The 27912-nt window shown below is 39.8% G+C and overlaps 1 protein-coding gene across 1 annotated transcript in view; it reads right to left on the reverse strand.

Annotated features, from left to right (window-relative positions):
* Positions 1-1022: 1022 nt before the first annotated feature.
* Hacd2 (3-hydroxyacyl-CoA dehydratase 2) overlaps positions 1023-27912 on the reverse strand; it is a 93184-nt gene continuing 66294 nt past the window's right edge. Inside the window, exons 5-7 of the mRNA XM_026394393.2 lie at positions 11263-11384; positions 8715-8893; positions 1023-3742 (exon numbers count right to left, since the gene is read on the reverse strand). Of these exons, the coding sequence (XP_026250178.1) occupies positions 3660-3742; positions 8715-8893; positions 11263-11384 (384 nt within the window). The 3' untranslated portion in view covers positions 1023-3659. The remainder of the gene's footprint in view (positions 3743-8714; positions 8894-11262; positions 11385-27912) is intronic.

Genomic DNA, 27912 nt, shown 5'->3' on the forward strand with positions numbered 1-27912 from the left:
GTTTTCGTATATGATGAACACTACCAGACAACAGTATCTTACCACTCAACTTACATTAAAAAATTTATGCTAAAAAACCCCCCAAACAAACAAACAAACAAACAAAAACCCCAGCCAGGCATGATGTTGCACACTTGTAGTAATCCCAGTGGCCAGAGAGTCTGAGGCAGGAAGACTACAATTCAAAGTCAGCCTCAGCAACTTTTGCAAGACCCTAAGTAACTTTGCAAGAGCTTGTCTCAAAACAAAACAAAACAAAACAAAACAAAACAAAACAAAAAACTACTGGGGATGTGGCTCAGTCATTAAGCATCCCTAGGTTCAATTCCTGGTATGAACAATAACAGCAACAAAACAAAACAAAAACTAAAAAAACCCAAAACAAACAAAACAAAAAACCTCATTCTAAGACAAGGGCTCTCAATCTTTTGCTGATTAGTTTCCTAGCATCCCTAGTTGCTTACAGGAGGAATACTTTATCCCTCTGGAGCAAGCTTGCAGACTGGCAGGGAAGGATGACTTTCTGGAGATGTCTTATGTCTATTTTTCCTGTAAGCTCAGAACCATTAAGAACAGCAGAAATATATGCCTGTAATCCCAGCGGCTTGGGAGGCCTCAGACTCCCAAGGAGGATTGTGAGTTCAAAGCCAGCCTCAAAAATGGTGATGTGCTTAGCAACTCAGTGAGACCCTGTCTCTAAATAAAATACAAAATAGGGGTGGGGATGTGGCTCAGTGGTTGAGAATGCCCCTGAGTTCAAGTCCCAGTACCAACAACAACAAAAAAAGATTTTCAAATTGTCAAAGAAAGAGCTGATGTCTATAACTGAACTAAAACTTCCACATTCTTGAAACACTGCATTCAGCAAATCCAGGCAGAGCACACACCAATTTATTTTGAAATGCAACACAGATCAGTATTTTATGAATACAACTTATTACTACATTAACATTTTCAGGTAAAAACAGCTTTCAAATGCATGCATAGAAAGTTTAAGCATAGTCTTTGAACTCCTTATTTCTAAATATACAAAAAATACATTTAAATTATATAATTTTAGTGAATCAAAGACTTATAAAATTACAATTTTGGTTTTCACAACATAGAAAAAATACAAAAATGATTATATATCTGGTTGTATAATTTTTTACCCAAATTTCAAAGGAGCACTGTATATTGAATTTGATGTTTTAGAATGGTTGATCTGAAATTCAGAACTGAAAACAATGCTCAGGTTGGACCACATTGACACCAGCCTTTTATTAGAACCACATAACCAATACAACAGGGTCAGGAGGGCCTGATTCCCCACATGCCTCCTGGGCTCCACACCTTCCTTCCCACCCAAAGCCTGCTTTAGAGGCACTTCCCCATGTGGGAGGACAGTGTGATGAGATCCCAACCCCAGCAAGCAGGATGCAGCAAGATGCAGATCAGCACCTTGTGTCTGTGAAGCTGCATAAACCTCAAAGCACACCTCAAAGGGGCCCCAGCGGGGGTCTGCAACAGCAATCTGTCTTTGACGATGCACTGAAATTAAACTTCTAAGTCTGACAAAATACCCACTGAACATCACCTTCCTTGTTCACACTTCATAAGAAGATGTGACATCTGGTGGGGTTGGATGTGCTCAAATTTATAAAAGAACACCACCACTTCAAAGGAAAAATTAACTTGTGTTAGGGAGAAAAAGAAAGTGACTGAGAGAGGTTACGGAAGGACACAGTGACATGCCTTACTTATCTGCCATAAGTATTTGAAACACTGATGTACAAAACGCACGTGGGGGGTTGAGACCCTTTTGGAAAAGGGAGTTGTTTGCTATGTCCTCATTGCCAAAGTTCAATCTGATGTAATCCCACTGTAGGCAGTACAATATTTTCCATAAATGTGACAAATGATAATAGACTTGAATGAAACTCCCCGTCCTGCAATGCTGGAAAACCTGCCCTTTCCACCCCACCTTCTGCAACAACCCCCAAAACAACGGAAAAAATCTTAACCAAATCCAGTTATGAGGCTGATATGATACCCAAGCTGACGCTATTTTACAGTAGAAATACATTTTGGAAAAGTATGAAGAGAAAAAAAGCATAAAAACAAATTTCCCACATGTACAAGAATAGATCTAACTCAAGAGTTGACTTGGCCAAGTAGAATCTTAATGTTTGATTAAAAAATAATTTAGTACACACCTGCCTGCATGAGCTCTTCAAGCTTTTATGGCAAAAAAATAAGGATTTAAAAATTTCGTTTTAAATTAACATTTTTCTGATATTATCAATTATATTTTAAGTGACATTTACTCATCTAAGCTAGACTTTTAAAGATCAACAACTAAAAGAAGAAAAAATAATGAAGAAGGAAAAAAGCTCCATAAAGATACTATGTTTATAATCTAAGCTGTGTTATCAATCTCATCTTGGGTTTACATTTTCATCCAACCCTTTCTTGGGTTTTAATGCACAATTGAACAATTAAATAGCATGAAGACATAGCACTGTCCACAGGACCAAACTATTCTGTGGCTGCTCCAACATGCAGAGATGATCTGCTTTTAGCTCAAGACTGCCCATTCAGAACATAAGCTGCCTCTGAATCGACAAGTTGGTGGGAATTAACACAGGACCATAGTTAGGCAAATTATCTAGACAGAAGAGTGAATTAAACATTAAATAACAGTATATAAAGCCATTCCTGAATGCTTTCCCAAACCATATTTCCAAAGCAACACCTTCTATATGCTTTTAATAATAGACTCCCTGCTCCTATGTGACAGATGGGTTTCGAGTCCATAAATGAGAATAGCTATTGGCAGATACATTACTCAGAGGTGCTCTGCAAACAGTACTGGGCAAGGTACTTGTCACTTACTAGCTATTGAGTTTTACCTCTCAGAGAACTGTCATTTATTAAAATAAGATTGAGGCCGAGCTCCAGGTAAGTTAGGTTCTTTACAATATACACATACTTATTAAATTCAAGCACATTTCTTAGTGGCAGGCAGTAATGACTCAACTGAAAACAAACAGAAAGGCTCTAGTGGTTTTCTGTTTAAGGGCACTACCCCAAAGCTTCACAGGCATATACGTTTTAGGATTCATTCACTAGATATGAGGAGCTAGGTCCCAGCCATAACTTCAGAGCATTCCAGAGAACAAAGTTTGCCGCTTCAAAAATACAAATAGTTTTCCAGCATGCAGTCAAGCACTTTGAGAAGGGAATGCGAACGCACTGCAGGCTGCAGCTCAACTCCGCTGCCAGCTGGGCAGTCAGCTGGTGCAACTTCAATGCTCAGACTGTAACTCTCAAGTAGTTAGTGTTACAGACCTTTATTTACCAGATACAGGAAGGACATAGGAGATATAATGCCAAATCCCTTTCTAGCGCCATCATGAATATTGGGATCTTCTGGTTGGAAAAGCATGCGGAAATGGACCGGCCAGGACATTGTATGTAACAGCCTTTTTTTTTCTTTTCTTTATCTTTTTATAAAATCCCAGGCCCATGTGACACTGGATTTTGGTTTTTGTTTTGTTTTAGTATTTTAAAAATAGTTCTTACTTATATTCTATGAAACGTACTGGGAACTCAAAAAGTCTGCAGCATTTTTTGATCATTGAAAAGTTTGGTTGGGGGGGGGGTGCAGAAAGCCGGATCTATTCAAATTTCTTGTGTTCTTCAGTATGAGAAAGGATCTTTCTTCTCTGGTGTATCATGTGGAAGTATAACTGGGGAAAAACTGAAAGAAAAAAAGAACTGGTTAAGGAGATCATTTAAAACTGCATGCCCTACTTCAGGTGCACAGACTTGTGGAAGGGGAGAAAAACTGAATTATCTTCTCCTGCTTTAGCTAAGAAGAATGGGACAGAGAAGAATGACAGACACTATAGTTGCTATATTACCAACTAAGATGCCACAGAGCTGCCAAGTAACTTTTTTTTTTTTTTTAAATTGTGTTGCTGGGGCTGGAACTGAGGGCTTCCAGCTTGCTAGGCAAGTGCTCTGCCACTGAGCTACATCACCACCAGGCTTGCCAAATAACATTCTTTACAATCTTTTCTATTCTCTTCACATTTATTCTGATTAATTTTACAACAGCTAGGTGAAAAATACTACTGATTGAGTTATTCCTATTTCAAAGAGGAAGAATCCAAGCAACAGAGAAGGTAAGCAAATTGCCCAAGGTCTCACAGCAATTCATTAACAGGGTCAGGACCAGGTTCTAGCCTCCTGACCCTTAGCCTATCCCAGTTCGTCTCAGGGGTTGGAGAAAGGGATCTCCCAGAAGCACTTCCTGAAAAAGGTTATTCTTTCAGTGCAAAGACTGAGGAGGAGAAGGAAGCTACAACATTTGATTTGAACACAAGTAAGCCAAGTTTGAATGTAGAAAAAGCCCTTATCAAAAGGAAGCCGGAGCTGGGCACAGTGGCACACGCCTGTAACCCTAGTTTCTGAGGAGGCTGAAGCAGGAAGATCACAATTCAAGGCCTTGTCTCACAATTAGAAATTTTAAAGAGGGGCTGGGGATGTAGCTCAGTGGTAGAGCATTCCTGGGTTCAATCCCCAGTACTGGGTGAAGAGTGTGTGTGGGGGAGAAGTCAGGATCTTAGTTACTGGACCTTCTGTTCTTGGTCATCTCATAGAATAACATGAAAAAAAGTACTTGTTCTCAAATGAACAGACTGGTGCTGCGTTCCTAGGGACCATGTGGAAATGGTGGGGGTGTTGCTGGCATTTAGCGTGTAGGTCACGGATGCAACAGATAACAGTCCCCAACTAAGAACTGCCCACCCCAAAGGTCTAGTGTCCCTGGTGAGAAATGCCGGTTGGAGCAACCTGGCCTTTTCAGTAACTATAAACTGGGGTTCAATAACTGTGTGAGCAACTCCAGCTGAGATGGCTTTGGTGCTTCTCATTCCTTCCCCTTCCCAGCGGTTTCAGTATCTGGTTTTTAGACAGTTTACTGTATTTTTGGGGGGAGGCAATTTCTACTACTGCTAACTCTCCCTGGATAGTTTCTTCCTTCTTAAGTGGATTCCAAATTGGCCAAATTTCAAATGATCCTCCCAAAGTCCTCCAAGACGTCAGGGGGTGTGTCAGGGCTGATCAGCTGCAGGGGAGTCAGGGTGTTGGGCAGCGCTGCCATCCACTCCACTCCCTATCCCCAGGCAGGAAGTATTTAAGAAAAGACACAGGATTTGAACATAATTTAATAGTGCGAGGCCTATTTTGGTACAAAAGCAAGAAAACTTGACAAGCTCTATAATCTAAAAACTGCAAGTAAAGATATAATTAAACCATAAAGTATGCTAATTGTAATCATTTAAAAATGTGGGTCCAGTTACATTTCTAGATTTACTTTAAGAGAGGAAATCGCTGTGAGCTGGGCATGCTGAGGAATCTTTCCCTGCTTGTGTTTGTGATTACACCACCCCACAGTGGCTGGCTGCAGTGCTGGGGGAGGATAGTGATTCAAAAGCCCCTGGTGGCACTTACAGTAAGAAGATAAAACACCTTCATTCCCACGGTAAGGGCAATGGCTGTCCATAGGGTCAGATGGCAGAAAGCGGGCAGCTGTGGCTCCTTCTTCCTTTTGCAAGTCCCAGAGGTTTCTCAGGGCCCGAGGGGAAAGGAGTGTGTGTAACAGGCTAGGGGGCTGGGGTGCTTGGGCTGTCTCTACCCCTCCAATGGTGATTTCTTGAGTGGACAGGGCTTTGACCACCTCCACAGTATTGTCTGGAAACAACTCCAGACATACAGTCACTACTTTTAACTACACTTGACTATGCTGAGGACCACTGGAGATCTCTACCCAGCAACAAGCTACTGAGAATATCGACCTTTTGCTCTCCCAATTTGTGAGACACAGAAGGGGAGAGCTGCTGGGTACATGTATGCCTGTCTGTGTGTGCTGTGGGCAAGGTGTGCTCGTGGTCACTGGCAGCCTGCAGAGTGCCAGCTTCTTGGTGTCTCCACTTTGCTTAGTGTTTCTCAACCATTTTGTCCCCATTTCCGTAACCAATTTTTGCCAATGTGAGGGCAAAATGTAAACAGGACTTAGACATCTGCTGAGTGTGGCACTTACTCTATTGTATTGTCACTGCACATACTACAACTGAAGCACAGTAGGGGAGAAGCACCTTGCCAGGGACTCAAGGGAACACTAGTGCAAGAACACCCCTGGGGCCCAGGCTCCTAAGCCATAATTTGAGGTACATGTGCAACAATGAATCAGGGCCATGAAGGAAAAGTGTTATTTATATAATACATGTACACCATCTACTTCTAATCAGAAAAGATTAAAGAACCATAAACTGTAGAAAGAAAACCAAATTTGCTAAAGTAGATTGCATGTCAATAGGAAGCTCACCCAATTCTGTACTTTCTTCTTAGAGATAAAAAGCATTGGAAAGTTAGAAATGTGTAGTTGGTGGGGATGGACTGTACAAACTGGTCTCAGTACTAACAACCTGAACTACTGAAAACAGTGAGTGCCAGCAGACAGGAGCAGGGATCTGCTGCACAAGAGACATTTGGGCTGCCATCTTGCCCCTGGGTGGGGAGTGAGGGATTTGGAGGGAATCTTTAAATCTGAATTTGAAATCCATCCCTTTTTTTCTGCTCTATAAGAATTAAGCTGCCTTTTAAAAAGTTACATTAGATTTTAACCTCGCCAAGTTCTCTTACCAAAAGGAGGCTGAGACTGGAAAGAGCAAGGGGCTGAGGTCGCAGAGTGCTACTGGAGGACAGTCCTGCCCTTGTCTTTAAAAGACAGGTAGCCCTCAGGTCTGTGCTCTCTTTCTTCTCTATCTCTCAAGATCAAGAAGAAAAATTCTTCAGAACTAGCTATGTTGTCCTTCAGGAATCGTAGCATCATGGAGGGCTGTCCGTGCCTGACCAGCCTTGTCACTACATCAAGAGGGCAGCGAGGGGACTGTGGTTGTAGCTCAGTGATACAGCACTTGCCTAGCATGTGTGATGTACTGGGTTGATTCTCAGCACTACTTAAAAATAGATAGATAGATAGATAGATAGATAGATAGATAAATAAATAAATAAATAAAAATAAAGATATAAAAAAATACAATAACATTATTTAAAAAGGGGGGGGGCAACAGGAGGAGGAAAAGGCTTGGCAGAGGTTGGTCACCAGGGAATAAAAAAGACTAGCAGGTGCAGACAGATTTAGGCAGGTCTGGGGAGCTGTTTCTGGCATGAAGGCCTCCTTAGAATAACTGGACATCTTTCAGGCAATCTGAGGTTGACACCCCTGGATTTCCGTCAGTGTGGAAGCATGTTGTTATGGGACTGAGTCCACAAGACCCTCCCTTCCCTTTCCCAGTTATCCAACCTGGTACATATCTCTATTCATTCAAAAGCCATGACGAACTGAAATAAACCCTGGGGTGCCCACGGGAGTGGAAGTGCTCCTCTGAGTGTGCTAACACTGCAGTTGGGCACTGCTGCTCTAGAGACAGGAAAAGGAAACTCTGAGGGAACAAAGAGAGAAAGGTGAAAAACAATGTTTGTTTCTGTTTCTTTTTTAGACCCTTCCATGTTTGCTTTTTGAGTGAAAATCAACTACCTTTTACATATGGAGAGAGAGGGTCTTTAGGTGCACAGTTCTAGCACTACAGAGGAGGACGTGATAATGAATAAAGACTGGAAAATGAATCATGAAGCAGGATTGCGTCCAAGAATTTCTCCAAGATAAACATTCACATGAGATCTGGATGTAGGTTTTTTTCTCACAATGCATGAAATGCAATTTTCCACAGATGGACACAAACATGTTGCCTGTGACTGTTAGGATGACTTGTCCAGATAATGCTGTGGGCTGAAGAAAAATCCATCCCTGTCTGAGTTTAACCTGGGGCGCAGGGGAGACTACAGTATCTTCTATAGACTAAGATAAAATTCAGAGTTGCAAGAGCTGCAGTAAAAGCCAAGTGAGAAGAAATATTAGCATTAGATATCCTTGGTGTGCAGGAGTCAATTGAAGAATTTACGACTGGATATCAGAACCTTGAGCCACTGGAACTGTCCTCAGAGCCTCAAGCACAGCTTTTCCTCTCTGCCACTATGTTCACAGGCATATTTGATACTCCATATATTTAAACCTTCAGCAATACTATTAAAATAACTGGAAACCATCCTGAAGGAACACTGTGTCCTATTCAGAAGGTTTGCATGCTCAACAAGAAAATGAGAAATGTAGAAAAGAAACGTTTTTATTTTGCTATTTGTTTCTAGTTAACTACCTTAAAATGAAGCAAGACTGCTTACTTTGATATGGTAAATAATGCAAAAATCTTTTCACAATGTTTTTCGAATACCATAATAAGCAGTTCTCAAGAGGCAAGAAAATAAAAATCAAGGTAAGGCCTTTAATGGCTTTTTTGTTTTCTACTCAGTACCCCCCCCCACCCCCAGTACAGAGTTAATCTATCCTGGTATTCAGTGTTTCAAACCCACACACTGAGAAGGGCTGCATTTTGGCAGCTGTATTGAGAAGGGTTCATCTTTATTCAATTACTAATAGAGAAAATTACCTTTGACAGTTAGTATTCAATAAAAACGAAAGTGTTCCCAATAAATTAGATTTACATTTACTTGGCTATGCTGCAAAGACAATCAAAGACATTGAACTCTAGTTACTGTAGAGCCAAATTTTAAAATATAAATAAGTATATGCATAACTTTTAACTTACTTGGAATGTAGGAGATCATGACCAGAATCAGGAAGGCATGGTAGTCAAAGGAGAAGTTGTATTTGTTGGGTAAACTGATGGAGTACAGGCCAGCCTGCCTGACAAAGGGCAGAGCTGCATAGATGGTGAGCAGTTCTCCCGACACTCCCATGGGGTACAGCACGATGAAAAGTGTGTACCTAAAACAAAACAAAATATCTGTATGAGGTCAGAAGCCAGCTTTACTAAAAGAGTGCTCCCCACCCCTCCAATCAGAACTGGTCTTTTAGAAAGCTATTGTTTCTATATTTCCTGTTTAGCTACTGTCTAAATTCAGGTTTTACAAGCCAGTTTTTGAAAAGGGTCAACAGTAGATATATGTTTCTGAATGTTTAAAAAAAAAAATGAATGTGCCCAGTCAACCTAACTAATAAATAACGTTTCAAAACAACTAAGGTGATGACAGATGCTGGTAAAGCTGGGGAACTAAGTCATGCTTTATAGTGAAGGGTTCTGCCCTGGGGGCTGAGGTGTGGAGTTGGGTGATTGAGAGGAGTTGAGAGGAAGGTGCTGCTGTCTAGGAGTTCCTGGAACATATGCCAAGTCTGGTCTGTGGACTGAAGAGATAGCACATCAACATGTTTACTGCCTTCCAAATGCCTGTACATTCTATTGTGGAAAATGAAGTGTATGTTAATTTTATCCTTTAAAAATTAATAACAGCTTCTGGTCATTAAGCAGTTTTTCAGTTAAAACATACCCCCAAGAAAGGTCATGCAGTAGCACACCCTGTAATTCCAGCTACTCAAGGGGCTGGGGTAGGAGAACTGCAAGTTCGAGGCCAGCCTGGGTGACTTAGTAAGAATCTGTCTCAAAATAAAAAATCAAAAGGGCTGAGGGTGTAGCTCATTGGTAAAGTGCCTCTGGATTCAATCCTGAGCACCAAAAAGAAAAGTTCTCTATGTTTCAAAAGAATTCAGAAAGCAGTTGCTACTCCTTGGAATGAACCTGGAAACCATTCTGAGATATAAGGACTGCTGAAGGAATCAACAGATATGACTTTAAAACACCTTGAGTTGTTTGTGGCTCATAATGAACAATAGATTCCAAACTTCCAGGTGTAGGAACTGTGCTGAAAAATCTATGAAGATGAAGGGAAGACATTCCCCACTGAAAACTTAGCTCTTTAAGGAGGATATAGAAAAAAGAAGAATATTCCATAGGTTGTGGAGAAAAATGGGAAAGACCAGCAGCTTGGGAGGCTGAGGCAGGAGGATAGCAAGTTCAAAGCCAGCCTCAGCAAAAGTGAGGCACTAAGCACTCAGTGAGACCCTGTCTCTAAATAAAATACAAAATAGAGCTGGGGATGTGGCTCAATGGTTGAATGCCCCTGAGTTGAATACCCGATTACCCCCCCCACCCCTCCAAAAAAAGGGCAAGAGAATCTTTCCCCAGGTGGTCCATCCCCAGGGGCTCAGGAGGCTGAGACAGGAGGATAGTGAGTTCAAAGCCAGCTTGAGCAACTCAGAGGTCCTAAGCAACTTAGCGAGACCCTGTCTCAAAATAAATTATAAAATGGGCTGGGGATGTAGCTCAGTGATCAAATACCCCTGGGTTCAATCCCTGGTACAAAAAAGAAAGAAGAGAATTTTTTCTCAGTAATAACAACAGGGCTTGGACTACAACTTCTCCTGCAGCCCAGTAGCCAGCTTTCCCAATGGCTGTGTAGGCTGGTTAGTAGCTGCTGTGTTTCCCATTCTTCCTCTTTCCTAATAAAAATGTTTATTGCAAAAGATAATACAAATAAAGGATTTCTCATACTTGACATGTTGGAAAGAACTGGATTATGCCTCTAATTTAATAACTGAACTCATATATTGTCTGGCATCCACTGTTTTTCTTCTGTGAAAAGAAGCATTTTGGTTCCAAGTACAATTTGGATCCTTCAGCTTTGTGATACCCCCTAGCCCCCAGTCTTTTTCTAACTCAGAAAACTGCTTACAACTGTCTCGTGGATTTGTTAAGATAAACAGATGAACTATCAGCCTTTTGCCCACATCATAATGAATATTAACTGGTAAAAAAATTGAAGCAAAATAAAACTGATAAGCTAATACTACCATGTAATGTTTGCTATTAACTGAAAATTAATTTAAGAGTCCTAGTTTCTTGGCAAAATTGAGACTGGCAGAATTAATTGGACATGGCCCAAGAACTTAATAATGGCAGAAGTTCATCAACAAACAATAAAATTTGATGATTTGATGGAACAACAATGACCTTCCCCCCTCCCACCCTGAAAAAAAGGCTGTTACACCAACTCTCCACTGAGCAATTCAACTGAAAAGAATTGATCCCAATAAAGATGACTTACGGTCAAATGTAAAGACTTCGGGATAGTGCTTCTATGACCCTTATCCTGATGAAATCCACAGCCTAGATTTATTCCCGACCTCTGTCTCATACAATTTTATTTTTAGAAACTCAGAGGCAATATTTACACAATAAAGGGCAAATGTGGTGATGGATAATTTCAAAGGTTGTCTTCTCTGCATGTACTTTTTTTTACCTGGCCCATTTGATGAGGTAAGGCAGATGGTTTAATAGACTGAATGTATAAAAGGAGTAACGGATAATTTCCGTGATTGTCCAGGCAATAACAAACAGGAGGACGCTGTCTTCACTCTGAACCTGAAGGAAAAGGAAACAAGTGAAAATGAACACAAGTGTTAGGGTCGAAGCATTCACCAAGTGCAGGGCTGGTGCCAGGCGACAGTCAGTGGTCTCTGCCTTCAGTGGCCGTAGCCAGCACAGAAAGGGCTCGCCAAGTGAAGGCACACATGCGCTGATAAGGGACTCAGTTCATCAACAAGCGAGAGCTGCAGGGAAGGAAGGGATGAGCCGTGGCAGACAAATGATCTGATGCTGGTGGGACCCAGAAGTAGTTAGGTAGGGAAGTCAGAGGCAAACTGGTGAACAGCTTGGGATCATCACATCAATGTGATTTGTGTGACAACTGGGAATCCAAGGACATTCCAAAGAGGGAGAATGTAATAATTAGAGCTGAGCTGAAGATGAGGCTCATTCACTGGGTAAAATGAATTTGGAGGAGGAAGAGCTGCAGACACTGGTCCACTGAGGGCTTCTTCCTGAGACAAGGGCTGGCTTAACTCCCCCATAATTACAGAGGCTTCCATGATCACAGGAGGCATCTAGAGCCAGAACTTTGCCACTACCAGACTCCTCTGAATTTGTTTTTATGCTGAAAAAACAATAACTTAAAAAAAATACATCTTAGGTGTTTCACAGGAGACGTTCTTTTGCATGAGAATTTATGGTTGTGGCAATAACTTCCAGTACCCCTTTGCCCCATCCCAGCTAGGCTTATAATGGACGTTTGTTTGAAAATCAATAGTAAGAAACAATCTTACACTGCAATTCACTTTGGTTCCCATGCATCCTAAGTAGTTCATATACTGGATCAGAATAAAAAAACCCGACATGATAAACTGAACAAATCTCCCAAGATGGATTTTCTCTCCTTCACCCTGAACTGCATGGCAGTCCAGCCTTAACTTTTGCTTCTTTCCATCTGCAGGGTTAATGATTTTTAGCACTTATATTCTTTCTCAGAAAGTGTACATGGAGCGATCCACCTACACAATGAAATAAGTAGTCATTTACATAGCTATTAACTAAATTGCTCTGACAAAGAATTTCATAAATGCACAGTTACTATTCTCTAAAAATAATAAGAATTTTATACTGTCAAGAGCAAGAGTACTTTTTGTTTTCCTGGTGATTTTTTATTAGCCAAAGTCAAGCAAAAACTAAACCATCTTTAAAGCGTTCATGTCGAGATTTTTTATTCTGTCCACAAACCCTTGCTCAAAATCTGTCTATATTAACATAGACATTTGGAGCACAAGGCATTGTGTGTGTATTTTTTAGTCCTCCTCATCTGAAGGTGATATTTTTATAGAAATGGCCAAAGCCCTGCCTAAAGGATTCTGCGATGAAACAAGAAATTTCATCAGGAGTTTTTATTATAAGCCACCTTGAAAACATGGAGTGTGTTTTATCTATCTTTTATTTTCCAAAAGCACTTTATGCTTTTCACAAGTAGGAGGTCAATAAATATTTGTGGAGCAGAGGAACAAAAATCAGATTACTATAAGGCTCAGTTCCCTTATTTTTGGTGCCTGATAATAGTTTCTGTGTAGTCTTAGTGACCTTAAAGTAGACAGGTAATAAACACATTAAGCCCTCCACTCCTCTCATTTTGACCCAGCCTAGAGCTTAGGACATGATCTTCACTGCTGGACACGGAATACTTTTTATATCACCTGAGTCTGCTCTCAGAGCACAGCTGTGAAGACCAGGTTCCAAGTCTTTTAAAAAGGCTGGGGATGGGGAGAATGGCCATTTTGTGCAATGATAACTTCAGATCAATAAGAAATCCATCACTGTTATCATGAAGGGATTTGGACAAAGTCAGAGATTAATTATATCTGATTTGCAGAAAGATAATTATCCAATAACACAAAACAGAAGCAAAATGTGAAAAATAAGTTGAAAACAGTGAAACTCAAACTAATATGTGTACACTCAGGTTCACAGCGACATTGTTCACAAAGGTCAAAAACTGGAAGCAACCCAAGTAGCCCTTGATGGATGAAAGAATAGACAAAGGGAGCTTTGTTTTGTTTTGGGGGGGGGGTGGAGTTTCGGGATTGAACTCAGGGGCACTCAGTGAGCCACATCCCCAGAGCTATTTTGAATTTTATTTAGAGACAGGGTCTCACTGAGTTGCTTAGCACCTCCCTTTTGCTGAGGCTGGTTTTGAACTTGAGATCCTCCTGACTGTCTCCTGAGCAGCTGGGATTACAGATGTATACCACCGTACCCCGCTAAAATATTTATACACAGTGGAATATTATTCAGCCTTATAAAGCAAATTTGTATACATGCTACAACATAGACAAACCTTGAAGATTATGCTCAGTGAAATATGCCATTCACAAAAGGACAAACACTGTATGATTCCACTCACATGTAGTACCTAGAGTAGTCGAATTTGGAGACAGAAAGTAGAGACAGAAGGCTGCCAGGAGCTAGGGTAGGGGAAACAGGAAATTATGGTTTAATTGGTATGAAGTTCCAGTTTGAGAGATGAAGAAAGTTTTGGAGATGGATGGTGGTGATGGTTTACAACAATGGGAATGCACCCGACACACCTGAACCACACACCTGGAAGTGGTTAAAATGGAGAATTTTTTATTGTGTATATTCTCCCATGATAAAAAAATAAAATTAAAGAATAGGAAATTACAATTTAACGGGACTAAATGTAAAGTTATATACATAAAAGTGTTTAAAAAAAGAATAAGAGATTTGCTTTAAATACATTTCAAAACAACGAAATGACTCCAAGTAGAATGGAGAAGACCTTGGCTTATGAAACCAAGAGATTTTCTTGAGCTTGATAGGAGCCAACAAGGTATGAAGGAGCTGCAAACAAACCAGCCAGCAAACAAGCAGTGTTCAGCCCCCGTGACACTGTAGTTTCCTCCCAACCACATTCTAAATAGATCAGACCCCACCTCGGGGTCAGTCTGTTGTATAACCCCTTCAACTAGCAGAGCTTATCTTTGAAAAGGAAAAAGGTGTACTTTATAATATGTAAAAGAATACCATACGTAAGAGGCACGTAGACCTGAGACTAATGGATAAAATCAACAGGGGACTGATTTGCTTGGATCAAAATGAAAACCTATAAAACAAACCAGCTGACTAATAACACAGGCCACTTCAAGAAGCTGTGTTCCTGGGCCCTGGACATTTATGCAAATTGAGATTGCCCAGGAGAGTCCTACAGAGTATGAAAGGCAGAGCTGGATGGAGATGATAAGGGCTTCCTTGGAAAAGAGAATATATAAAACCTCTACATGGAAAAGGCACAGAATTCTGCTGATACTAACTTCCTTGATACAGCTGAAATTTCTTTAGTTGAGGAGGGTAAAAAACGAGTAGAGACTTTATTAGTACTTCTTAAAAATAATTTGCCTTTACAGGAAAATTGCAAGTTCCAGCCTGGGCAACTGAGCAAGACCCTATCTCAAAATAAAAAATAAAAAGGACTGGGGATGTAACTCAATGGTAGAGTGTCCTGGGTTCAATATCCATACTGTGGAAAACAAAAGATAAAGTTGCCTTTATCAAAGAAGGCAGGGGCCAGATATTATGATATATACCTGCAGTACCAGCTACTCAAGATGCTGAGGCAAGAGGATCATTTGGTCTACAACACTGGCCTGGGCAATACAACAAGACCCCATCTCAACAAACAGGAGAGGAGAGAATAACTGAAAAGATCTACTGACTGCTGAGCGCATAGGATGGGAATATTTCCCTGGCTATTTATTTTTCTCTTGATGGTAAGGACTTTAAGGGTCCATGTCTCATCATTTGGTTTCCTCAGTTCCAACACAGGGATGTGCAGAATTAACGACCCTTAATTTGGATGATAACTTGTGTTTTTCTCTACGAAAGCCAGAGCTGAGAATGAGAAAAAAAAATAATAATAATAATTTATTTATTTATTTATTGGTACCAGGATTGAACCCAGGGGCACTTAATCACTGAGCCAGGCCTCCAATTTGCATTTTATTAGAGACAGTGTCTCGATGAGTTGCTTAGGGCCTTACTTGTTGCTGAGGCTGGCTCTGAACTCGCAATCCTCCTGCTTCAGCCTCCTGAGCCACTGGGATTATGGGCGTGCACCACTGTGCTGGTGAATTGAGAATATTTTAACAAATAGGAACCTCTTATTTCTTAAAGGTCGGTGACTGTGAAAAACAATCAACTGATAACCTCACAGAAACTTTTAAAAGCTAGTTTAGCTTAGGAAGAAGGTTTTTTTCAGAGGCAAAGTTCAACTCAGCTACTTTTTTTGAATCAAGAACTAGAAACATATAATTTTATTAATTATCAAGAATAACTGGTTTAATATGTTTGAATAAAGATTTGCATGCAAATGTTATAGTAGTATTATCACTTATAATAGCTGAAAAGGAAAAACAACTCAAATATCTATCAAATTGGTAAAAGGATAGGTAATCTGATACATGCCACAATACAGATAAACCTCAAAAAACATGCTGAGTAAGAGGTCAAATGCAAATGACCCCATATTATACAATTTCATTTATATGAAATGTCAAAATCCAGAAAAGGCAAATTTGGAGACAGAAAGTAGAAGAGTGATTGCCAGGGGCTGGGACTGGGAATTAACTATAAAAGGGCACAAAGGATCAAGTTAGATTGTGGTGGTGGTTGCACAACTTGATACATTTACTAAAAAAGCAATGAATTGTACACTTGAAATGGATGAACTTAAAAATTATAGCTCCATAAAAGTGTTTAAAAAAAGAATAAGAGGTTTGCTTTAAATACATAATATTGCCTTTTAAGGGGAAAAGGGGCACTTAGGGCAAAGGAGAAGGGAGGTAATGGGGAATTATCAAGGCAAAGGACAAGAGGCAGATTACTGGACAGCAGTTTAGGACAGGTTATCAAAAAAGTCTTAAGTCCGTGTTTTGGAGCTGCATATCCACAATGATCAGCACAAACTGGGAGGGGGGGGCAGCTCTTGCCACAGGGTCAGTGCTGCCTGATGCGGCACATGGAGCACTGGATACTCCATGCCACAGATGCAGGTTCCCACCCCCTGCTCCAAAGCAAGGAAGGAGGAGGCAAGGTGTAGGCGGCTTGTGTGATTTAGCCAAGGGAGTTTACACAGAAATTCAAGCTGGAGAAACAAATGGGCACAGGAGAAAAACCTTTATACACAAATAGCATCATATGTTTGACTTTAAAAGGCACTGGGAGTATCAGTACATGAAAAGCTGTCACTTTTGTTACATTCAAAGAAAAACAGATGGTGTACATAAGAAAACTACTATTGTAAAAACCCTATTCTTCTTAGCACATTGGAACCTGCTGCTTACCATTCTGGTTATTTCCAAGAGCTCTCCCTGACCAACTCTTATGGTAAGCATTCTCTTTCCACATCTTAATAATCCTCTCATTGGGAAGAGAGGAGAGAGCAAAGGAGGAAGGAGAAGAGAGAAATGAAACTGGGGTAAAACTGAGACAGTGGGACTAGAGTCTGTTCTTGGAAAAATTATGTAGAGTAGGTCTGTCTTAGTCTGTGCTATAACCAAATTCCCTAGACATAGTGGCTTAAAACAACAGAAATCTATTCTCTCATATTTTCTGGAGGCTGGAACCTGGACTGGGGTGGCAGCTTGGTTGGTTTCTGGTGAAGACTCTCTTCCTGGCTTACAGACAGCTGCCTTCCCGATGTGCCCTCACATGAGGGGTGGGGTTGTGAGTTCTGGCATCCCTGTAAGGGCACTGATCCCTCATGACCTCACTAAAGGGAACTATCTCCCAAAGGCCCCATTTCCAAATGCCAACCCCTGGGGAGTCAGGGCTTTATGCATTTGCTATGTGAGTGAGGGGCAGGGCTGGGGAGGCACTGTTCAGTCCACAGCAACATTCCAGACCAGGTGTTTGCAAACTTTTCTTGTAAAGGGGCACTAGATGATAAATAATTTGGGTTGTGTACTACATGCAGACTTTATCACTTATTTATCTTTGTTGTTTTTTACAATCTTTAGAAATGTAAAAATTATTACAAATTGCAGGCTTAATTTGGCCTCATAGGTGAACCATTCTAAGTTTCACAACCTCCCAACTCTCCTCTTCCTGTGACCTCTTTACCATACAAATGTCCTTCTTTAGCCTTCCTTTGACAGACTGTGTGTGTGTGTGTGTGTGTGTGTGTGTGTGTATTAGAGGGGGAGTCAATATGCAGTAATGTGCTGTATCTCTCTTTCTTTTTATGGTACGAGGGACTGAACCCAGAGCCTTATGTAAGCCAGGCAAGCACTCTGACACTGAGCTACCTCCCCAGTCCCAGTAACTCAACTCCTGACTTTGGATACATTTTTTTTTTTTTTTTTTTTAGAATTTGGTCATTTTGTGATTTTATCATGATGATAACATCAGAGTATATTCACACAAACCCAAGTGATGTAGCCTACTATACAACCAGTATACATGACTGTATGTGATACTTTCCTAAGACTGGCAGCATGGATCTGTTTATACCAGCATCTCCACAAACATGTGAGCCACATCTGCTATGATGTGACAATGGGTTACTGCAATAGTAGCTTTTCAGTTCCATTATAATCTTATGGGACTGACTGACATAGGATCCATTGTTGACTGAAATGTTATGTGGCACATGACTATTTATAGCCAATGGATACTTTGGAAAAATGAAGGACTTTGTAAGAATATGTACAAGCAATTTTTTCATGTTACATCTTAAAAATCTCAGTAATTTATTTGTGTGTGCAAGTTACAAATTGCACACACAATACAGACAGCATAAATTTCATTATCTTTAAGCGTATGATTCATTGGTATTAAGTATATTCACCATACTGTGCAACTATCACCACTATTTATTTCTAGAACCATTTTATCATCTCATACAGGAATTCTGCACCCATTAAACAACAGCTCCCCTTGCGTTTGCCTAACTCAGACCAGTATTTTACTTTCTCTAAGAATGTGTTTATTCTAGGTACCTTATATTAGTGGAACCATCCAGAACCATCCTTCTGCCAGGCTTATTTCATCTGGCGATGTTTTCAAGGTTCATCCATGTAGTAGCATGCAACATAATTTATTTCCTTTTTAGACTGAATATTTCATTGCGTACAAACCCCATTTTGTTTATCAATTCATCTACTGATGAACATCTGGGTTGTTTCCACCTTTTTGGCTTGTGTTAGTCAGCCTTTTGTTGCTGTGACCAAAATACCTGACAAGAACTTAGAGGAGGAAAAGTTTATTTTGACTCACATTTTCAGAGGTTTAGTCCATGGTCGGCTGAGTCCAAAGCTCTGGACCCAAGGTGAGGCAGAACATTGTGGTGGGAGGGCGTGGTGGAGGGAAGCTGCTCAGGACATGGGTATGGGGAAGCAGAGAGAGGAGAGGGGAAAGGGCCACAGGGAAGATGAATTCTTTCAGGGCATGCCCCAAGTGACCTGCCTCCTCAAGTCAGGCCTTATTTGGCTATAGTTACCACCCCATTAGTCCAGTCAAACCAGGATAGATGGGTTAGGTTATAGCTTTCATAATCCAATCATTTTACCTCTAAATATTCCTGCATTAAGGGGAGCTTTCAGGGGACACCTCATATCCAAATCATAATATGGCTATTATGAACAATGCTGCTATGAATACTGGTGTATAGGTACACACAGTGGCTGCTTTCGATTCTTCTGATTATATATTTAGGAGTGGAATTGCTAGATTATATGGAAATTCTATGTTTATAGCATTTTGAGGAACTGCCAAACTGCTTTCTATAATGGCGATACCATTTTACATTTCTACCAAGAATATACAAGAGTTCCAATTTCTCCACTGGTTATTTGCTTTCTTTTGTTTTGTTTACATAATAACCATCTTAATGAGTGTAAAGTGGTACCTCATTTTGGTTTTGATTTATATCTTCCTAATGACTAGTGACACTTGAGCATCTTCTCATGTATTTATTGGCCATTTGCTATATCTTCTTTGAAGAAAAAAGCTTCTATTCAAGTTCTTTACCCACTTACAAACCATCTTTGCTCTTTTTAACAATTACGGAGAAAACAACAATAAAAATTATGCCCAATAGTTACTGAGCTCTTACTACATACAGGTAGGCACTTTTTTTTTTTTAAACACATATTACCACATGAATTCCCATTTGACAGGTGAGGAGAGTGAGGCTTACAGAATTGGAACCCAGGTCTATGCCCTTAAACTTTGAATAGTTTTGACAATAGTTTCAGGCCACACACACACACACACACACACACCCCTCATAATACCTGTTGAAGAGGAAGAAAAACTCTTTAGAAATTGGGAATATTTGGACAAAACCCAATAAGAGGAGCCTGGAGAACAAATATTGAAATGTGATGGTCATCTATTGTCATGAAAAGCACTGGTTCTCCAATAACATAGGCCCCTCTAAAGGGGAACACAGGATGAAATCTAGATACTATGGCAACTGGGCACAAGAAGCTTAATGTGGAGGACTGAGGAAAGTATGAAAACTATAGGTCCCTGGTATCCAGAGATCTCTGTTTGTCTGTGAGATGACTTCTTATGAATTAAATGACCCAAGGTAGAATCCAAGAATTCAACATAAGAAATAAACCCTAATGAATTCCCTAAAGTGAGTGTGAATCTTTTTCCCTGAACCTTGCTTTGCTAATAATCTTCTTTTGTTTGTTTTAGCCCTGTTTTACTTCCTGCATTTAATTTATTGTCAAGACTTATCAAAATCTATCTCATAAGTTTCTCTTTTCTATCTCTGTTATGTAGTAGCTAAAATACAAAATATAGTTTCAATTCAAAATAGAAACAAACTCATAAACACAAAGGAATGCCTTATTAGGGAACTTCTGACTTTCCAGAGAGGAGATCATCCCCATGACCTCAGCCGTGCCTCTGGGTAGGTATTTAGATTCACCTAAGATTCCTCCTCTCCCCCTTTCCATGTGGAGGAGTCAGTATGGCAGCTGAAAACTTGAGGTGATAAGGGTCTCACACAGGTATGAACCAGAGTCTGGCAGTTGAGGATGGGGGTGGTAAGCAAAAGACACAGAGGTGACGGGTGGAAGAGATGGCTCATTTGGTTTGAAAATCAGGTACAGGGAATAAATTAAACCAAATAAACAAGTAAATCAATATATTAAGGAAAATGAGCTTCTTAATACTGAAGAAACTATTTACAAACATGGAAGACAGACTGCTAGACAGAACATTGAGGTATTAGACTATAATTGGAGGGATCAATATGAACTCATAATTTATGTATGACTGTAATATAGCTATATACTTTCAGATGTATATGTATATTGTGTGAGTACACATGTATATACATATACATACATATACAGAAGTATGCCCTAGCTTCCTCTGCTGAAAGGGTCTAGACACAATGACATCTTAGTACCAATGAGCACCTCAACTACTCAGATCTTACACTAAAAGGAACCAGCGCTCCTTGATAAAGTGCCAGGGCCAGGGTGGGAAAAGTACAAAATAAGTCTGGAGATTTTTTTTTTAATATTTATTTTTTAGTTATTGGCAGACACAACATCTTTGTTTGTATGTGGTGCTGAGGATCGAACCTGGGCCGCACGCATGCCAGGCGAGCACGGTACCGCTTGAGCCACATCCCCAGCCCAAGTCTGGAGATCTTTTTGTTGCAGGAAGTAAGGAAATACTCAGTGAATGAGGGAGGCAAATTGAAAGAACACAGAGAAACAGCTCTCACTGGCCAAATCACAGATAATTTTGACATTTACATCAATTTGGACTAATGAAGCCTATAGGAATTCATTAGTCTAAATTGATAAAGATAAAACAAACAAATGAGAGAAAGAGCAAGTTATTCCTTAGAGTAGAATGTCAATTAATAGATGATCACCATTTGGTAACCATCATAGAAGTGGTTGATACAGACAGGAGCTATTCTCACAAAATACTAATCAATAAAAAGAAATGGTGAATTGAAGGTGGAGAAAACTGGCAGACACTCCCCAGAAGCAGGTGACTAAGGTCATCATGATGAAGGGTTGGATGGGAAGTCATGCTACCTCCTGAGAAGAGCATGGTGCCTCTCTGTGGTCTTTCTGCCGAGAATATATAATTGGAACTGGTTATGAGGAAACACTGGATGTGTCTAGTTGCAGGTAACCCTACAAAATGTATTCTTCAGGGGCTGGGGTTGTGGCTCAGAGGTGGAGCGCTCGCCTACCATGAGTGAGGCACAGGTTTGATCCTCAGCACCACATAAAAATAAAATAAAGATATTTTAACTATTATTTTTTAACTATTAAAAAAAATGTATTCTTTAAAACTGTCAAGAACATGAAGGAGAACCTCTTCCAGACTGAAATGCCAGAGGCCTGACAAGGAAATGTAAACACGTGGCAGGGATACCACAGTGCCGCATGTTTCCTTCTCCTGTGGGTCCTTGTAATTACTGCAGCACAAAAGATCAGAATATCTGTCATTCCAAAAAGGAAAAAAGACATTGTTTGGAAAGTAAATGAAATGTGAATGGGCCTCGCAGGCTGAGTGGTAGTGTTGGGCCAAGGTTGACTTTCAGATTTGGAGGACTACATGTGGATGATGAGTGCCTGAAACCCAACCTTGTGTATTTAGGGAATAGAAAACCAATACAGCAGCTCTCCAGGGTCACAAAAAGACAACATAGAGAGTAGGCAACGAGGGGCTGGGGATGTGGCTCAAGCGGTACTGTGCTCGCCTGGCATGCGTGCGGCCCGGGTTTGATCCTCAGCACCACATACAAAGATGTTGTGTCCGCCGAGAACTAAAAAAAATAAATATTATAAAAAAAAAAAAGAGAGAGTAGGCAACGAAACAGACACCAAAAAATGCTAATAGCTGGAGAATCTGAGTGAAGGGAATATAGGAGGTTTTTATATTATCCTGGCAACTTTTCTGGAAGTTTGAAGTTATTTCCAAATAAACAATCTTTTAAAAATCACCTAAAATTTAAAGCACCACTCGGGACAATATTAGAAGCAAAAGACAACAAACAAAAACTTATCTGGTTGCTACACATATTGTTTCAGAGTGTGCTGGAAGAGATACTTATGTAATTTTAAGAACATTTACAACCAAAAATATCAATAAGGACACACTAACAGAGGGTAAGGGAAGAAAGAAGGACTGGGATTTAGAGCTGACTCTCAATTTGTATCAGCATTACTATTGTCTTAGGCCATAAATATGTCAAGGGCTGGCTCACAAACTTGCTTTGAAGAAGGGCTAGCTTAACTAAAACACAAAATCAAATTCTTAATAAATGCTTTAGATTAGGATAATAATGATGATTAAGATAATGATAGCTCCCATTAGCAGGGCTAATTATTCCTTAAGTAGAATAAAAGTAACTATGTGTAAATTTTCATCAGTTATTGTGAAACTATTTTAATAAGCATAAAGAACATATTCATTTCTATGTGAAATGTCAATTATATCTGTTATAAACCTCAGGACAAAAAAAAAAGACTTCAAAAACAGTTGTATGGAAATTTGTCACTAATTTTTTTTTTTAAAGATTAAGTTACATTATAGCCAACACATAGGAAACAGTTATCGATCACTTATTATGTGCCAGGCACTGTTCTAAGTGTTTTACATGTGTTAATTCACAGAAACTTCTAGACCACTCCATAAAGGATGGCAGTTGGAGCTAAGAGACTGGCAGAGCTCCAAAGGAACTGGAGCAGGCTGGTACAGTCCCTTAACTGGGGACTATAGGGGTCACAGCACTGTGCCCTGGCCCCCTCCAATGCCTTCTCAGTTAACCCACTCGTATTTGCTGTCAGCCTGATTTTGCTTGGTTGGTATGAGGCTGGAAGCCCTGTGAGGGCAGCAGTCAGGCTGTTCCTTTCTCATGTATCCTATGCTTGGCACAGAAGACACTCAGTATTTGCTGAATGAAGAAGGAACAGATGGCACCCCATATGCTGTCTGAGCCTGCCTATTCTCTGACATGGTCAGAACAGCCTTGGATAGAGAGACCAGCTCTCCAGCAAAGCACAGGGCCCCAGAGTTGGTACTGGGTTGGTGACATCAGCTGAAGACTGGGAAAGAAAACACAGTGATTCTAAGGACAATCTTGATCTATTCTCTAACTTGATAAGATCGTTTTTTTTTTTTTTTTTTTTTTTTTGAGTACTGGGGATTGAACTCAGGGGTACTCAACCACTGAGCCACATACCTATCCCCATTTTGTATTTTATTTAGAGACAGGGTCTCACTCAGTTGTTTAATGCCTCACTTTTGCTGAGGCTGGCTTTGAACTCTGGATCCTCCTGCCTCAACCTCCTGAGCTGCTGGGATTACAGGTGTGTGTCACTGTACCCAGCTTGATAAAAAAAGGTAACCAATTTAGTTAACTATTTAAAGGAATTTTATCCTTGGAAAAAAAGATATTGAAATGTAATAAATATTGACATGGTGGTTTTGTAAAAATGTCTGGATTAGTTTTAGTTTTTTTACATGACAATTTAACCTATAAAATACCCTTCATGGTTTTATTATTAAATCCACAACAGGGTACATGGTGAACAAACCAGAAAATACTAAGCCTTTTTTTATGGAAAATGTGGGTTAAATAAGGAAAATATGAATAGTCATCCTCTTTAAAGGAAAAAATGTGCAACTATCTGTATAGATTTTTTTTTTAAAACCTTCAGTGACAAAGAAAACTGGTTAAAAAATCTTATCACTACAACATAATTGAAGGACTATTTCTTTTTTTAAAGATTTTTTTAGTTGTAGTTGGGCACAATACCTTTATTTTATTTATTTATTTTTACGCGGTGCTGAGGATTGAACCCAGCGACTCGCACGTGCTAGGTGAGCGCTCTATTGCTGGCCACAACCTCAGCCCCATGAAGGACTATTTTTTTTTTTTTTTTTAAAGAGAGAGTGAAAGAGAGAGAGTGAGAGATAATTTTTTTAATATTTATTTTTTAGTTTTCGGCAGGCACAACATCTTTGTTTTGTATGTGGTGCTGAGGATCGAACCCGGGCCGCACGCATGCCAGGCGAGCGCGCTACCTCTTGAGCCACATCCCCCGCCCCTATTTTTTGATGTAGATGATGGCTTTGGACTCCCCAAACAATTCTTGGTCATGAAATCAAAGTTTCTGAACATGCAATAAGAAAAATGTAAGCATGCAGCCAACAAGCAATGCATGATTGGTTCTGCATTTACGACAAAGCCAGGCATGCAGATCTGAATGCAGAAACGTTCCCATTAGTCTAACTCTAAATGCTTACTATGTGTTCAGCTCATTTTCTGGAAAAACAAGAAGGAAGGGTGATATGTACCTCCAGTAACTAGCTAATCACTATATCTGGTCCCTTTTCCCACCAAGGGCTACTGTAGAATCAAACAGTCCTTTAAACTTCCTAACTGCATGGCCTGGGGCAAGTGACCTGTCCTCTTTCATCACTGGCTTCCTCATATTTAAACCTGAGATACTTGGCTTTGCATAGTTGTTGTAGATTAGAAAAACAGTAAGTACTTAGCAAAGTGCTTGCCATTTAATAAATTGAAGATACCATTATTATTCCACAAAAGGAAATGCAATTCACACATATTAAGTTCTCCTCTATCTATGCTAGTCACTCTGGGACTCAATGCAAACTAGTGGCTACCTCTTAGGCTTAATTACCAAGAAAAAAGTTTTGTGCTATTGTTTTTTTTTGTTTGTTTTTGGTTAAGAGATGTCATCTCTCTCTCTCTCTTTCTGTGAAAAGGTTAATATACATCTACCAGTTATGAGAAGTCTAAGGAACTGCACAGCTGCTGGGCCCTTCCCAATAGTCTTTTTAAGTCCTGTTTTGAGTCTCTCACCTCCAAAGAGCATATTATTAACTGAAAAGTTTTCATGCAACTATCACCTTCGGCTCAACTCAAGCACAGGGACTGCATAAAAATGGGATCATATCATATCATATCATAACTTGACCATATATGTCTCTAAGCCAATCTAAATATCCTATAAGTAATATTTCTTTAATTACAGCATCAATAGCCCAGGGAACAATGTTCCCAAAAAGAGGTTACTGTGACACAAGGGAAGAGCTGAAGCATACTTATCCCATAGCCCACCCCCAAACCTCCAAATACAGAATCACAACTGTATTCCAGAGGGGACAGGATTTATCATTGTAAGTGAAATGTCAAAAGAAAATAAAATTGGCAATATATGCTCAGAAATGTCATGGTTCTTTTATGTTCTATGACAATGTAATAACTGCAAAAATTTCAAGATAGGAAATAAAAATAAAGGCTATAAATACCATCTCCTGGAGCAGAAATATCAAAATGGTAACCAATGGTCCTGGTCCCTGGATGTTCTATTTGGATTTGTATAGTACTTTAAAAATATTTGAACCAGTTTTTAAAAATTGGAAAATTATTTTTTCTGCCTTTTTCTTTAAACAAATCTGCACTAACACTAGCTGTTAGTTGGGAGATTTTAAATTTAAAATATCTTGATTTCCAGGCTTTTCTTTAAAAATCTGCACTAACCCTGGATCTAGGGGGCAATCACTACTTAAGGCCCATGCTGCTGCTCTTGTGAGGTGGCTTGTACACCCCACCCCACACCGGTTCCCTTGTCTTTCTTCGAAAACCCCTTGTAGAACTGTTACCAGTTGATAACCTCTGCCACAGGCGGTAAAGTGCAACTATACAAATGTAATGCAACATCCTGAAAAATTCTGAAGTTTTATACCTATAAGTGCTACTTAAAATTGGATTACTTTCTACACTTGGTGCTCTGAATATATTGTTCTTTGAAACATGACCTCAAGAGAAGATACCTTAAACCTGACCTAATAAAACAGGACCAATGCAGAAGGCAAAAGAGATGCACAAGTTTCAAGTTTCAGGTTATTCTGGTAATAAGTTAGAGCAAAAGAAGGTAAAAGGGAGAAAAGGCCTACGTTTGTCCTGTTAAAAACAAACATTTATGGCAGCAATCTGAAGAAAACAAAAGCTAAAACTCTGTCATGTATCAAGCCTAAAAATTAGTTTTTCTCCCCTCCTAAAAGGCAAAGCGTGCCACCAGCATGCACACACACACACACACATACACCCACACACCCATAAGTGTACCAAGTCACGCCTTACAAATTCCAGAAGTGCACCAGGGTTTTACTCCAGACTTGAAAAGGGTCCTTTCTCTGGAAAATGCAGACAACTTAGTGACAGGCTTTATTATATCTTTTTGGTGATGCATCACAGCTTATAGTGAGAACTCTGGAATACAGGACTTTTTGATACAGATAAGTAAAAAATGATTAATGAACCTTCTCCCCTGAAGAAATGGAAACACACTTTATATATATTTCATAGGAACAGGGAAAGTACAGGTATTCATGTCAAGTTTATGTAATTTTTAATTAACTATCTGATATTCATTCTCATGCTTTAAAATAAAGTCATTTTTAAAAAGCTATGGTACACAAAGGACCACTTTGGTAAAGAAGTAAGTAATAAGAGTTCCTCCTCGCACATATTAAAAGTTTTCAAATGAATATTAATCAATGCTTTAAAAATGCCACTCATTGTACTGTGGAGCACACGTGTTTAAAAGCAGTTTATAGGTAATAACTTTTAACTTTTCTTGGCTTTGCTGACATATTTTAGCAATGCTCACGATGCATGCCAATCATCTCACTTTTACAGTGGGAAACAACACTCTTCAAACTCAACAAGATAATAACACTGACTGTACTTCTATGGCACCATTTAACTCAAAACAGAGAGAACAAGCATGTGACATGGTTCTCCACAGGGTGAACTTGGGATGTTCTGCTATGGTGAATCACGGCAGAGGCCAGGCTGCAGGACTCCAAAAGAGGAGGCCAGCATAGCATCCTGGCTTGCCATTAGGTGAGCAATCTGCTACCTTTCTACCAGATGAGGAGCATACCATCAATGCTACTTCCCACAGCTACTTTTGGGATTTGTACACAATAATTAAAAACAAAAACAAAAACCTTGATTCAAAGAACACAGCATATCAAAGATACATTACATATTTTCTCTGACCATTGCCTTCTTTTTTTTTTTTTTGGTGGTGGTGCTGGGGATTGAACATAGGGCCCCACATATACTAGGTAAGCACTTTACCACTGAGCTACACCCCAGCCCAAGACTGCTGCTGCTCCTTTTTTTTTTTTTTAAATCATATCATCATTCACATACATGAATGAGGGGGAAAAATGAAAACCTAATTGAAATAAAAAGGATGGGAAATAAATAACATCACATCAAATAGCTAGAGTTGTGCTGTGCAGTATGGTAACTTAGAGTCACATGTGGCTATTTAAAATTAAATTAAAATTCAGTCCCCCAGTTATCCTAACTGCAATTGAAGCACTCAAAGCATTTGCAGAGGCTAGCAGATACTGTACTGCACAAGGCAAATAGAATATTTCCATCATCACAGAGTCCTACTGGACAGTGCTGGGATAGAAAAAACTCAAAAAAGAAAGAAGAAAAATGTTGTACCAA

The sequence above is a fragment of the Urocitellus parryii genome, chromosome 2 (assembly GCF_045843805.1).
Source record: "Urocitellus parryii isolate mUroPar1 chromosome 2, mUroPar1.hap1, whole genome shotgun sequence".
In the NCBI taxonomy this organism is placed as follows: Eukaryota; Metazoa; Chordata; class Mammalia; order Rodentia; family Sciuridae; genus Urocitellus; species Urocitellus parryii.